This window comes from Monodelphis domestica, chromosome 2 (genome assembly GCF_027887165.1).
Source record: "Monodelphis domestica isolate mMonDom1 chromosome 2, mMonDom1.pri, whole genome shotgun sequence".
NCBI classification, from domain to species: domain Eukaryota; kingdom Metazoa; phylum Chordata; class Mammalia; order Didelphimorphia; family Didelphidae; genus Monodelphis; species Monodelphis domestica.
In genome coordinates this window covers 291,689,149-291,702,114 of record NC_077228.1, presented here as the reverse complement: position 1 = coordinate 291,702,114, position 12,966 = coordinate 291,689,149, and the positions used below count along the sequence as shown (strand labels likewise).

The 12,966-nt window shown below is 41.6% G+C and overlaps 2 protein-coding genes across 8 annotated transcripts in view; both read right to left on the bottom strand.

The window, feature by feature from the left end:
• The window catches only part of TDRD6 (tudor domain containing 6), a 44,761-nt gene extending 36,897 nt beyond the window's left edge, over window positions 1–7,864 (bottom strand). For 4 of the 7 annotated variants that reach the window (XR_008916558.1, XM_056818360.1, XM_056818361.1 and 1 more), the window contains exon 1: window positions 1,792–7,864. Coding sequence is in view for 6 of the 7 variants with exons in the window: in XM_056818360.1 (XP_056674338.1) it covers window positions 1,792–7,864 (6,073 nt within the window). In the remaining variant the exon portion in view is untranslated. Of the gene's footprint in view, window positions 1–378; window positions 504–1,791 lie in introns of all 7 variants that reach the window. The other 3 variants (XM_056818357.1, XM_056818356.1, XM_056818358.1) reach the window with 1 other exon arrangement.
• A 98-nt stretch (window positions 7,865–7,962) lies between these two features.
• Window positions 7,963–12,966, bottom strand: part of SLC25A27 (solute carrier family 25 member 27) — a 69,377-nt gene continuing 64,373 nt past the window's right edge. Inside the window, exon 9 of the mRNA XM_056818363.1 lies at window positions 7,963–8,101. Within this exon, the coding sequence (XP_056674341.1) occupies window positions 8,027–8,101 (75 nt within the window). The 3' untranslated portion in view covers window positions 7,963–8,026. The remainder of the gene's footprint in view (window positions 8,102–12,966) is intronic.

Here is a 12,966-nt window from a genome sequence, read left to right as displayed (position 1 = left end):
CAGTGAGGATAACAGACTATATTCCATGCAAAACAAAGAATTTAAATGCTCAGGGTTTTTTTTTTTTCCCAGTAGTACAGTGTAAAAACCTCACAAATGCTTTTTATCTTTTTTTTTAAATAACAAAAAAGCAAGTTTCTGGTGCTTCTCCATTTTTAGGGAATAAAAACAGTTTTTATCGCTAGAGCCACTTCTTAAGCCATTTTAGGGTAACTGTGCCAGGGTAGTCAGCCTGAGAAATAAACAGCTGCTGATTTTATTTCATGTACTTAACAAAAGATATTTTCTTCTGGAAGAAGTCTTTTCTGAAAATTTTTAATACCAGATAATTTTCTTAACACCAATAATAATTTAACCTGAAACACAAATCCAATTTACCTTGGTACCTTCATCAGCTATTTCCAAAATCTGGCACTCAGACCATGTATTCCTTATGCTTGACCAGACAACACATTTCGAACCAATGGTGAATCCTTCTAGAGTATAGGTATTTTCAATTTGAGCTATAAAATTCAAAAAGAGTTAAGCTTTTTTGTCCATACCTTCCTTTCCTAATTCTTTAAATCTCAGATTTCCAAAGCATTTTCCAAATCTGCTTTTACTCTATTCCTTGACAGATTAAAAAAATATTATCAGTGAAATTGTATCTCTTTCTTACTTTTATTCTATCAGCCATTGATACTTTTCCCTCACCTTTTGGTCACAATGGGAGGATTGGAATCAAAGGGCCTTATCAGAAAATAGGAGTATACGCTAAAAGCTTGGAGTATGATCTCAGACAAAGTAATCTTAGAATTTCAAATTTCCAATTGACAATGAAAGTTAGATACTTGCCATTTTCTCTAATCATGTCACCAGACTAACCAGAACAGAAAATAGCAGAATATCTTAAAGGAAGGGATGAATAGAGGCTTTTAATCTTACAGTTTTATATTTCTGATTGTATTAAATCAGTTATTCAGGACAAGTTCTCTAAATCTTTTCTGAGTTTTCTAAGTTCATGGGAAGATTAAAAATACAATAATTTGGTTTAACAGACTTGTATGCATCATCAAATAATGGCGAATAAGGCAAAAATGTTATAAAGTATTTTTTTGATTTCAAATAAGGTCATTAGAAATGTCAGATATTTAGTATACCATAACACTTAGAGGAAATTTAAAATCACTGACTCAGGAAATGCAGTCTCTGCCCATCAATTCATAAAGGAAACACTGTACGCAATTTTTAAATGTCTATCAGTAAAAGTATGATAAATATATACACACATAACATTTCATATCAAGATATTGGGGGTTTAATTTTAGCAACCCATTTGTAGAAATTAAGATAACTTGGGACAGGTAGGCAGCACAATGGATAAAGCACCAGATCTAGAGTTGGGAGGACCTGGGTTCAAATTTTGATTCAGACACTTTCTTGCTATGTGACTCTGGGCAAATTATTTAACCCCAGTTGTCTAGCCCTGCCATTCTTCTGTCTTAAAATTCATATTAAGGCAGAAGGTAAGGTTTAAAAAAATGTTTAAACCCTTTAATACCATAAATCTTTATTTCGTCAGGAATAAATTACCCTAAGAGATACCTTAGACAAATTCTTCCCACCTCCCTGCCACAGCTCCCTTTCTAAATCTACCATTACTGTGTCTTCCATATAAAACAATTAAGAAAAAAAAACCAAAACTTTGAGATTCAGCATCTCCTAGTTTAGGATACTCAGTCCCCAGAAGGGTGAAATACACATCACTAACTTGAACTTCAATAAAAAGTAGTGAGGAAAGAAAATACATACCTGAAGCGTGGTCTGTTAAAGCATTCCCATGGTTTTCTTCTGCTTTTATTTCTTCTTCAGGGAGCAAGTGAGTCAAAGATTCAACAGAAAGTCTGTTTTTGTACTCTGTAAACACTTCTTTATACAAGTTATGTGCAGTCTCTGTTTTGGAATGTACTTTGCATCTGTCAAAAGGTTTTAGATGATTTGGCTCTCCAGAGTCCTCTGGGCATGGAGTTTCCTGGGCTTTCTGACTCACCTTTGAAAAGGGTTGAGTCTCCTTGTCCAGAGACAGAGATCCTATTGGAGATTCTAATTCTAGCTGTTCTGATTTAGAATTGTTTGAGAGCTGGATTGTAAATTGTTCCAAGGTAACTACTTTTGGGTCACATCCCTGGGAAAGGTGGGCCATGGGAGGTTCCAGGTCCAGCTCTTTTGCCTCATCACCAGCTAGAGAAAGTTGTAATTCAATGGACTCCAGTTCTAAGAACTCTTTTGATTCTTCCATTGAGAGGGGTACTTCAAGCGAATCCAGTTCCAAGATTTCTTTTGTCTCATTAATTCGTGGCAGCAGAGTTTCTAATCCAGTAATCAGGTTTTTGTCACTGTCAAACTTTACTTTTTCGGCCAAAGAGCACTCTATTCTATTGTCTCCAACATTGTCTTTGCCAAGTGGCCCAGCTGAAGACACAAAAGCTGCGATGGTTTCACTTTCAAAAGCAAGACTTGGCTTAGTTTCAACATGGTTTAATCCACTGCTTAGACGAAAAATATCTCCTTGAGATTCCATGTAGAGTAAGCCATCTTGAACAACTTTGTTAGGCTTATTTCCAATGGCAAGACTGAGGGACCTGGGAGTTTCTGCTTCCCTCAGTTTGTTTTCACATAAAGTCTTTGAGAATTCTTCATCAGTTGTACAGAACTGTTCCGAAAATTTTAGCATTTTCTCATTAAGGTTTTCACCTTCATATTTTAATTGAACCACTGCCAGTGGTATATCACAGACATCTTTTTTGATCTCTAAAATAGTAAGCTCTAAAATACCCTCTGTAGCTATTTCATAAAAATAATCATTTTCTTCAAAAGAACATATACCTTCTAAAACATTATATCCTGATAGACAACAGGGGAAACACTGCATATTGACATTCAAGAGGTCACTAGGGATATTCCAGATGGCATTTCTGCTAAAATTGACTGCATTCCCGAAGTCCACAAGCCTGACTGATACGAGGTCTCCCTCTAGCACATCAGTAACAAGTCCTCTATAAAAACGCCCATCTTCACTGTATTTCACAATACAAGCCACACCTGACTGAACACCTGAAATGCAGTCTGCACAGACTGCTGCATGTTCTCCAGCAGCCTGTACCTGGGGGTCCAAACAGTCAAGAACTTTTGTGTCAGCAAACTGACACCAAAAATACTCTGGCCCATCAATCACGGTGGCATAGACTTTTATCTTATTTACTTCTGGGAGGTACCAGTTTCGCAACTTAAAATTTTTTTTGCCAGGATCTTTAAAGGGATCCTGAGGGGGAGGAGGAAGATGGGGAAGAGGAAGGTGGGGAGGAAGAGGAAGAAGAAGAGGAAGAGGAAGAGAAAGAGGGGGAGGAGGAGGGGGAGGAGGAGGAACAGGAGGAGGAGGAGGAGGGGGTGGAGGGTCCAAAAGAGTCTCTAGATTAGTACCTGCATTTACCTGGGCAGAAGTTTCTACTTGTGATTTTCCATTAGATATAAATTTGCTGATCATATCCTCTGATATTACACCCTGTTCATCTGTTAGCAAAACATCCCACTTATCTTCATATTTCATGACAAACTCACAATTGATCTGAGCCTCACCTGTTCTCTCTGAAAAGTAAAGCTCTTGACATTGGTTTTTAATTTGCAGGATATGAAGCCCACCCAAGGTACAGTGAATGCCCATCCCTGGAACTAAGGCATTAGCTTTCTGAAGTTTACTTAGTTTGCTAATGTTGACCACTGAGGTGTTCCCATAGTCTATGAATTGTACAGTGACAAGGTCACCAGACTGCTCTTTGACTACAGCTCGATACTTTAAGTCGTCCTCTGGAAAAACGGCACAAATTAAGTCTCCTTTTGCCAGAGATCGTCTAGCAAAACATTCCCGTCTTGTTTTATCATCATTTAACTTCTCTGAAATACTTGCAAGTTCTTCCTCATCATCAGCTAATTGAATATAAAAGTCTGTTAGATCATTAATATGGGAAACATATACCTTTGTCTTAAAACCAGGCACTATACTCTTCTGAGGTAGATCACAAAATTTAAGCGGTAAGTCCTTATTTCTTTCTAACACTTGTACAGAGGGCTGAACAAGATTCTCTCCTATTTTATTAGGTGGATGGGACACGTGATTACTTTGACCTCCCACAGATTCCTGATAATGAGTTAACAAGCCTATCTTTGTTGAACTTTGTAAGTTTTTTAATTCCTTACATGCTAGACTGATTTTAGGTTTGCATGATTCTCCCTGGATCTCTGATGTGCATAATTTATTTGCTGTTTTGCTGGAATATCCAGCAAGTAAGTTCCTATTTTCACTTTTTACTTCTTTAAAGGTTTCAGCTGAAGAGAGCAATTCTTCATTTTCTACTTTCTTTGGACCTTTGAAACCTAGTAAACCCAACTTCTCATTTATTTTAGCATTAATCTGAACACTACCATCATACAATTCAATAATCAACCTTCCATCTGGATCTTTTGCTACAACTAAAGCCTTCAGCGATTTGTCTAATACAGCCTCTTCAAACCAACCTGCAATTTCTTTAGGAGTATTGTCATAGACATCAGACAAAGAACATTTCACAGCTTGCATTGGCAAAAGTAAGAGATCATAGGCATCACCTGGGATTGGAAGCAAGTCTTCATTTGCCACCACATGAACATTCCCAAAGTCAACAAAGAAAACTTTGTTTGGTTCTTTGCCTGTGACTATTCCTCTATACCAATTCTGATCACTATATTTTGCAAGGCACAAGGTCCCAGGGTTTAATGAAGATGTTTTTGAATGTTGTAAGACTTTGCTTAATCGGCAAATATCACTTGACAGCTGCTCTAGCACACCTGAGCTCCTCGAAAGCTGGCAATAAAAGGTCCAAGGTCCATCAACATGTGTTACAAAAACAGCTTCTTCACTTCCAATTTTGATGTCATGGGTGGAATAATAGTAGGAATGGAGTTGCATGGAGGATGCTAGAGGTTTCTGAAGTTGAACTTGTTTGGCAAACCCAATCTCTGTTAGGTAGTGGCAAGCACTCTGAAAAGGAGTTAGTAAATCTACCACGTTAAAGAGTTCTTTGTTATTTATTGCGGCAAGGGCAAAAATCGTGCATTTCAACTCCAGATTATCTTCCCAGGCATTATCTACAAATTCCTTAAAAGCTTGAATTGCTCTTTCATCCCAAACAAAGGGATTTTGACTGGCTGGTTGAATTAAGTTGTACAGGCTACATCTAAAAGCTTGAGCCTTTAGCTTTAAAAAATCATCATTGATTGAATAGATATTCTTCATAGAGACTATTTCTTTATTTCCATAGTCAACAAATATTACTTTGGCATGGTCAGTAGAAGGGGTTCCACTAATAATCAAAGCTCTGGACCATTTCCCATTAATAGTTCGCTTTGCCAAGCAAGCTGGACTAATTCCCTGGTATAGAGGAGCAGAATTCTTGCAAAAATCTTGAATTTTACACATTAGGGTTCTGAGACCTTGGAGGTTTCTGGTCAGTTGGCACCAGAAATATCCAGGGCTTTCAACATAAGACACTTTAACTTCTACTGTGCTCCCAACTTCTAACTGACCTTTACAGGGAGAGCCGGGCTTAATTTCCAAATAATTTTGTACTAGTGGAGAATAGATGGGCATATTTCTTGTTTTCTCTGCTGCCTGCACAACTGATTCACTGAAAGAGCTTTTTGTAACAACTGTTCTGTCAGTCCCAACCTCTGAAACTGGAGGCTTGTCATCTTTCATCACCCACTGTCCCATTCCAACTTTCTTGGCAGAAGCCACTCGGTTACAATCAGTATTTAGTTGATTTGGAATTTGTCCCGGGGAGTGAGCTGGTGGCCTGATGTCCATCATCTCAAATTCTTGATATTTGGCATAGCCAGCCTGGGCAATCAGTTTGCTTACATTTTCTTCCCCCATTCTTGATTCATCAAGAATTTCAATGACATACTGGCTATCCTGCTTATCAAGAACGTGAATGACCAACTCCTTGTGCAGCACTGTTTTTTTGAAATAGGAAATGGCTTCACGGCTCCAAGTTTCCCCGAGGGGCCAAATATCTGCCAGACAGCACCTCAGCGCCACGGCCGGGAGCTGCCTGAACTGAGGGAGCAGCATTTTCACGTCTGAGCAGCCCACTGTCTCCGTATCGCCCCGATCCACCAAGTGCACTTCCACGCTTTTGTCCCCCACCAGTCTAGTGACTACGGCTCGGTAATACCCGTGCTCTTTCCACTTGGCACAGCAGAGGTGGTCGGGCACCGGCTGCAGCGACAAGCCGTCCAGCTTTCTCGATGAGTAGAAGTTACACATACTCCTCATTAACTTGCTAAAGGGGCCACTGTGTTTTCTCAACCTGATCCAAAACTCCGAGGGATCCTTAACAAATTCTACCTGGGCATCATAGAAAGAATTAGCCTTCAGACGCACAGCTTTCAGGACTGGCGGAGACAGATCATCTTCCAACCCCTCCTCAGGCTCGGACTCCTTTCCTTCTTCTTCTTCCAGGCCCGGGCTCTGGAGAAGTCTGTCAGCCAGACAGCAGGACTGGACCCCGAAGGCACAGTTGAGATTAATCCCATCCTCTCCATATAAGGTTACATAATATACGTGTTCAAAGGAACTATAAAATTCAATTTTGGCATTTACCGCCTGACCCAGGATCAGGGCCTTGAGGTCTCCTACTTGGGAACGAGACCAGCCTCGTCCACCATCCCAGAGTCCGTATAAGGCACAGGGATAAGTAACCACCGGCATCCGAAAATATTCGGGAAGCAAGTATCTCAAACTACCACAGCTCACTAGCTCTTTTCTCCCATAGTCTACATGCAGCACTTGGGCACAGCGCTGCGGTCGAAAATTCTCTAGCAGCTGTGCACGGTACCACTGTCCATCCAGGCCACAAGCGGCACAAGGGGAGCCGGGCTTGTCCGGGCTCTCCTCCCTCTCCTCCCAGCTGCTGTTTCTCCCACTTTCGTCCCCGGTACCTGTTGCCCGATAGGCATGGGCCATGCTGTCAGACAGCCGACGGATCTCCTGGGAAAGGCTGCGGAGCTGGCAGTGAATGCGATGCGGGTGGCACACCTGGGTCACCACCACAGGCTCCGTGACGCCCAGCTGCAGCTGGGGGTAGAAGTAATCCAAGAGCTGCGGGGGGTCCTGCTTGGGCAGCGCCCTCGGGAGGAGCACCGAAGCACCCGCGGCATTAATGTAGCGCTTCAGCAGCGATCGAAAGAGGCTGTCAGGCACCTGTCGCGCCAGGCCCAGGTCCTGCATCTGCTGGAATACTGTGGGAACCTCCAGCAGCACCAGGCGCTGGGGAAGCAGCACATCTTGCACTCGGCCCTGCACCTCCTTGCCTTGAAGATGGCCAAGGAAATCCACGGCACCTCGGGACCACTGCTGGGGCTCCCCGCCGCCTCCCCCGAGTGGCACCAGGCCAGTCAGCACGCAGCCCAGCACCTCTGATGGCAGGTGGAAGAACTCATTGCGGCCAGGGGCCAGGGCAGCTGAGTTGGCCGTGACCGTGCGACCTTCGTCCAGGAGGAAGACTCGGCACTCCTGCGCCTGTCTGCTGACCACGCGGCAGCGGTGCCAGCGGGGGCCCAGCTGCACGAGGCAGAGCTCGCCGGGGTTGGCTGCTGGCATAGCCCGGGTCCGGGCCGCTACTGCCGCTGCGGCCACTTGGATGTCGTGACCCAGACGCACGTACTCCTCTCGACGGTCACCCACCAGCCCCCAGAGCTGCACGGGGATGACCTCCGGGTGCACATCCACGAAGGATACGCGCAGCGTGATGGGGGCGCCAGGGCTGGGCATGCCGGGTGTGGAGCACATGGCGAAGGCGGGAAGCGAAGGTGAGGCTAGGAAGGAGAGGCTGGAGAAGGAAGGCGAAGGAGGCGAGGGCTGCCGGCAATCGGAGGCACGGAACTGAGAGGCTGGCTTCTCCTCCAGAGGCTTCCCCCAATACAGGCAGTCCCAAGACGCTGGGTAGAACACTCACTGAGTTGGGATCCCCAGACGACCAAGTCCCTGGGAAGAACGTGCCGCGAACCTCGACCGCCAGTGGGCGACCTAAAACCAAAAGCAGAGAAAGGAAAACTTTTTTAAAAACCGACGGGGAACCGCTTCCCTCGCGCCTTGCCTCACCCACCCCTACCCCGCGCCTGCCCCAGGGAGCCTTCTCGCGAGTGGCTCTTCTGAGCCCCCGAGGATACACACCAGATATGAACTGAACTGCTAGAACGCAGACTAACCGCTCTGGCCCCTCCGCAGCCCTTTATATAGTGCCCGAGCCTGGACGTGAATGAGTACCTAGTTTCCGGTGGCGCGTGAGCAAAGATCCCATTGGCTGGGGTCAGGAGCGGGGGGGAGGGGCGCGAGATGGAGAAGTGGGGGGAGGGGTAGTGGAGACTAGAGTTCTGTGAAAAGCGGGCGTGGGCGTGATGGGGTACAGGGCCAGCGGGTAGGGGGCGCTAAGGTCTTCTGTGGAACAGGGTGGAGAGTTGTTGATCTCGGGGTAACCCCCTAAGTATGTGCTAACCAGCCTAAGGAACTGTAGGAGTGGTACAGGACTGGCCTTCGGAATACCAGGTATCTGACTGGGGCCTCACCGCTTAGAAGCCTGGTAACCTGAGCCAATCTTTCACCTCTCTTGAGAATCAGTTTTATTATTTAAAAGATGTGGGTGCGAACAGAGCCCGCACATAAATTAACCTTATAGAACAGTGCATGTAGGTGAACGTGGTTTGAAAGACTAGAACAGAAGCTGTGTTACCAACATTATTAAACTAAGTATCTGTTGTGTGTCAGGCACTAACATATGCACTAGACCCCGGGGATACAAAGAATAAAAAAATTAAAAAAAATAAAACTGGTCCTTTTCCTCAAGGAGCTTACATTCCACTGAATGAATACCAGTTGGGAAAGGTCTTAGATTCAGATTATTTCTGTTGCCTCAGGAATTTACATAGAAGTGGGGCAAGTTTCCAGTCCAGAAAAAAAAAAAATCATATGGAATAGGATTGTGGGAATTAAGAGTTGAGGAGGTGGAAGGGAAGCCTCACTGGTCATCCAGTACAAATGTTTCATTTTTCTATTAAGAAAACTCATTTTTACAAACAAGGATAAGAACCTTGCCCAAAGTTACATTGGTAAGTGGGTAGGAAGACCTAGATACGAAAAAGAGAACCTGAAATCTCACTGGATATTTTAATCCAGTCTTCTCATTGTATAGATGAGGAAACCAGGAGGCTGGGTGGTACAGTGGATAGAGTGCTGGGCCTGGCTGGAGTCAAGAAGACTCATCTTCCTGAGTTCAAAATTGTCCAGAGACACTGATAGTTATGTGACCTTGGGCAAGTCACCTAACCCTGTTTGCTTTAGTTTCCTCGCCTGTAAAATGGGCTAGAAAAGGAAATGGCAAACCACTCTGATATCTTTGCCAAGAAAACCCCAAATGGAGTCATGAAAAGTCAGACACAACTGAACAATAACAGAGGCCCAGAGTGCTTCTTTAGTGACTTGTCACATGACTAACAGTAATTCCCAAATTGTCTGACTCCAAATCCAAATCCAAATCCACTATGGAGGCTTCCCCCCTGGTATCAGATCAAGGTTTTGCCCAAAGTAATTCAAGCAAACATTGATAAAGAAATAAAGGGATTTAAATCTATTATTGAAAGGAGTAAGACACCTTATGGGTGAAGGAGCACTGGAGCTGGAATCCAACAACCAGGGGTTTGAATTCAGTCTTTACCACTAGCTATTTAACCTTTTCTTGTACACTACTAATCTATGAACAGTCCTTATGTATGGGACCACTCTACCCCATATTTAAAAAAAAATTAAATTCTGTTTTTTAAATGAACAAATCTCTCTGTCCCTATACTTTGTATTCTAATGGAGAAGAAAAAAGAAGGGAAAAAAACACCCTATGACAAATACACAAAATCAAGCAAAACAAAATTTCTCATTGGCTCTATTCAAAAAGTTTATGCTTCTATTCACTGAATTCATCACTTTTCTGTCAATAATTAGATAATATGCTTCATCCTTGCTTCTCTAGGATTATGATTACTACTTTGATCAGTTTTTACAGTTTATTTTTAGTGTAGTCATTGTATAAAATTGTTCTACTGGTTCTGTCTACTTCATCAATTTTTTTAAGCCTTCCAAATTGTTCATTTGTGTAATATTAATTTTAAAGACTGAACCATGGTCAGCTTGTCAAGGAAACCCCAAAATGAGGTCATGAAGAAATGAACATGACTGAAGTAAGAGTAGCATGAATTGCTCTATTTTACTATGTGAGCTTGGGCCACTCACACTTTCTCAGAGCTTCTGATCTACATCTTTAAAATGAGAAGGGAACAAGGTTAGACTAGATGGCCTCTAAGGTCCATTCCAGTTCTATTTGTGCTCCTCTAGGTTCTAATCTTCTACAGAAATGTGTTGGAGTCACATGTAAACCAACTGATAACAGTTCAGTGTGAATATTTATACACTGAAAATTGGTAAATGCTACAAATTCAGGTTTGATTTATTGTTGATTGTCTAGACTTAAGAATATGGTGGATAAAATGTTAATAAGACAGATTAAATTTAAAAGTATGTAATGGGTACATTTTTTTTCTCTGAGAGTTGGTTATTAAACATTTACCAGCACACCACTGGTAATGTACCATTGAGTTGGTAACTTCATATAGTAATGTTGCCCTTTTCCAGATTAAAAATGTTCTGTATTCCTTGTTTGTATAGAATTAAAGGAATCATAGTATACTACAACTTGGCTTCATAACAATTTAGCTTTTAACACAAACACTGATGAAAATTAAAACACTCTATGGCTTGGTTGATCTCTCAGAAATATGTGAAAATACATTTCCCAATTTCTCCCCACAAAGCTCAAAGTTGATTAAATAATTTTGATTTGCTCATTCAAAGTTGATTTGCTCATTTATTTATTCAAAAAGCATTTATTTAGTGACTACCAGATACAAACCATTCTGCTAGACTCTGGATGTTAGAGGCAAAAGTTTAATTAGATGTTATTGTTACCCTCAAGCAGTTTACTGTCTGAAAATGTACAAAAAAGTGATCAAAATAGTAAAAGAGTTCAAATGAAGACTGTTGGATTTTAACTATTGAACTTGATCCTCAATTTGGGAATCTGATTTTGGAATCTGCTCACCCTACCCTGCTTCCATGCAGATTCTAGATCTAGAAGAATGAGCAGGTAAGAATTTTTAATGGATAACGTAGATTTCAAAAGAGGAGAGACTGCTGAGAGATGAACACAGAACACTGGTCTGAAGGAGTGGTGGGAAACAACAAATATATTAACCTCTCAACATGGACCTATAAATTGGGAGAAGCAGAAAGAAGCAAAGGTTTCCACTAGAGGGTGTTTCCAAGGATTGTCTTAGGGATCAAGGAGTAGAGGCAAGCAGATACAAGAAACTCTTTCAGGGAAGGTGAAGAATGTGTGGGAATTTGTTTTCAATGGACAGTAATGGAGTGAGGGGTGATGATGGAATGAATCTGGGAAGGATTAAGGCTGTTCTGGTTAGGGATGAGAAACACTGAGGATTGTGCTAAATGAAAGATCTATACCTGGAGAGCTATTTGTGAATAACAGCTCAATGTTTGATGGATAGATGAATGAATGAATGAATGAATGAATGAATGAATGAATGAATGAATGGAAAGGGGCAAGATGCTGAGAAATAAGCTTGCAGGAATTGGACAGATTATAGAAAGGTGGGATGGGATGAAGGAAGACAATTTTAATATTATTAGAGTTTTCACACTAACAAATGTAATAGTTCTTACTGCAATGTTGGTTTAAGTTCTTAAAATTTGCCTCTAGGTTTGGTACTAAGAGCAAAAGGTAGAAAACCGTTATCAATATATATGTGTGTGTGTGTGTGTGTGTGTATGTAGACATATATATATACGTATATATGTATTTGCTTCTAAAAATATCATTTTTGTTAATCGTGGGGTAAACTAACACCTTCTAGATAAACTTGATAGACATAGGAAGCGCAGTGGATTAAGTGCTGGGCTACAAATTGGTCCCGTGCCTGATACACAGTATGCACTTAATAAATGTTTATTCAATTGAGTCAGGAGGACCCAAGTTCAAATTTTGACCTAGATACTTGGTAGCTGTTAGATTTCATTTGCTTCCCAAAGTTGTTGTGAGATGATCAAAGTGAGATATTTATAAAGCACTTAGCACAGTACCTTGCCACAAAGCAGGCACTTACAAACACATGCTTTCTTCCTTGAACAAAAAGCATCATCCTAGTATCAAAATGTTAATATTTATATGGCACTTTAAGATTTATAAAGTATTTTACATATGCTATTATATTTGCTTCTCATGATAGGTACTATTATTATTCATATTTTACAAATGAAACAGAAGTAGGTTAGGTGACTTACCAAGGATCATACAGCTAATCAGTACCTGAGGCAGGATTTCAACTAAGGTCATATTGATTTCTGTAAGCTAGGTGGCACAGTAGACAGAATGCTAGGCCTAAAGTCAGGCAGGAAGACTCATTTTCCTGAATTCAGATCTTATCTCTAGCTGTGTGACCCTGGGCAAGTCACTTAACTTTGCCTCAGTTTTATCATCTGTAAAATGAACCGGAGATATGGCAAACTAATATCTTTGCCAAGAAAACCTCAAATGGGGTCATGAGTCAAATGCAACTGAAATGATTAAACAAAATATTCCAAATCTAAAATTTTGCTATGCCCACCTGTCTTGAAAGAATAAACATTTGGATTTGAGATCATGGATTTAGATATATAGATTTGGATATAATGGTAAATCCTTTGCTTGGGGTGGATGAGGGTCAATTCTCTACCAAGGAGAATGATCATTTACACTGGAAATGAAAGGACAAAAATGACTAACAATGTTG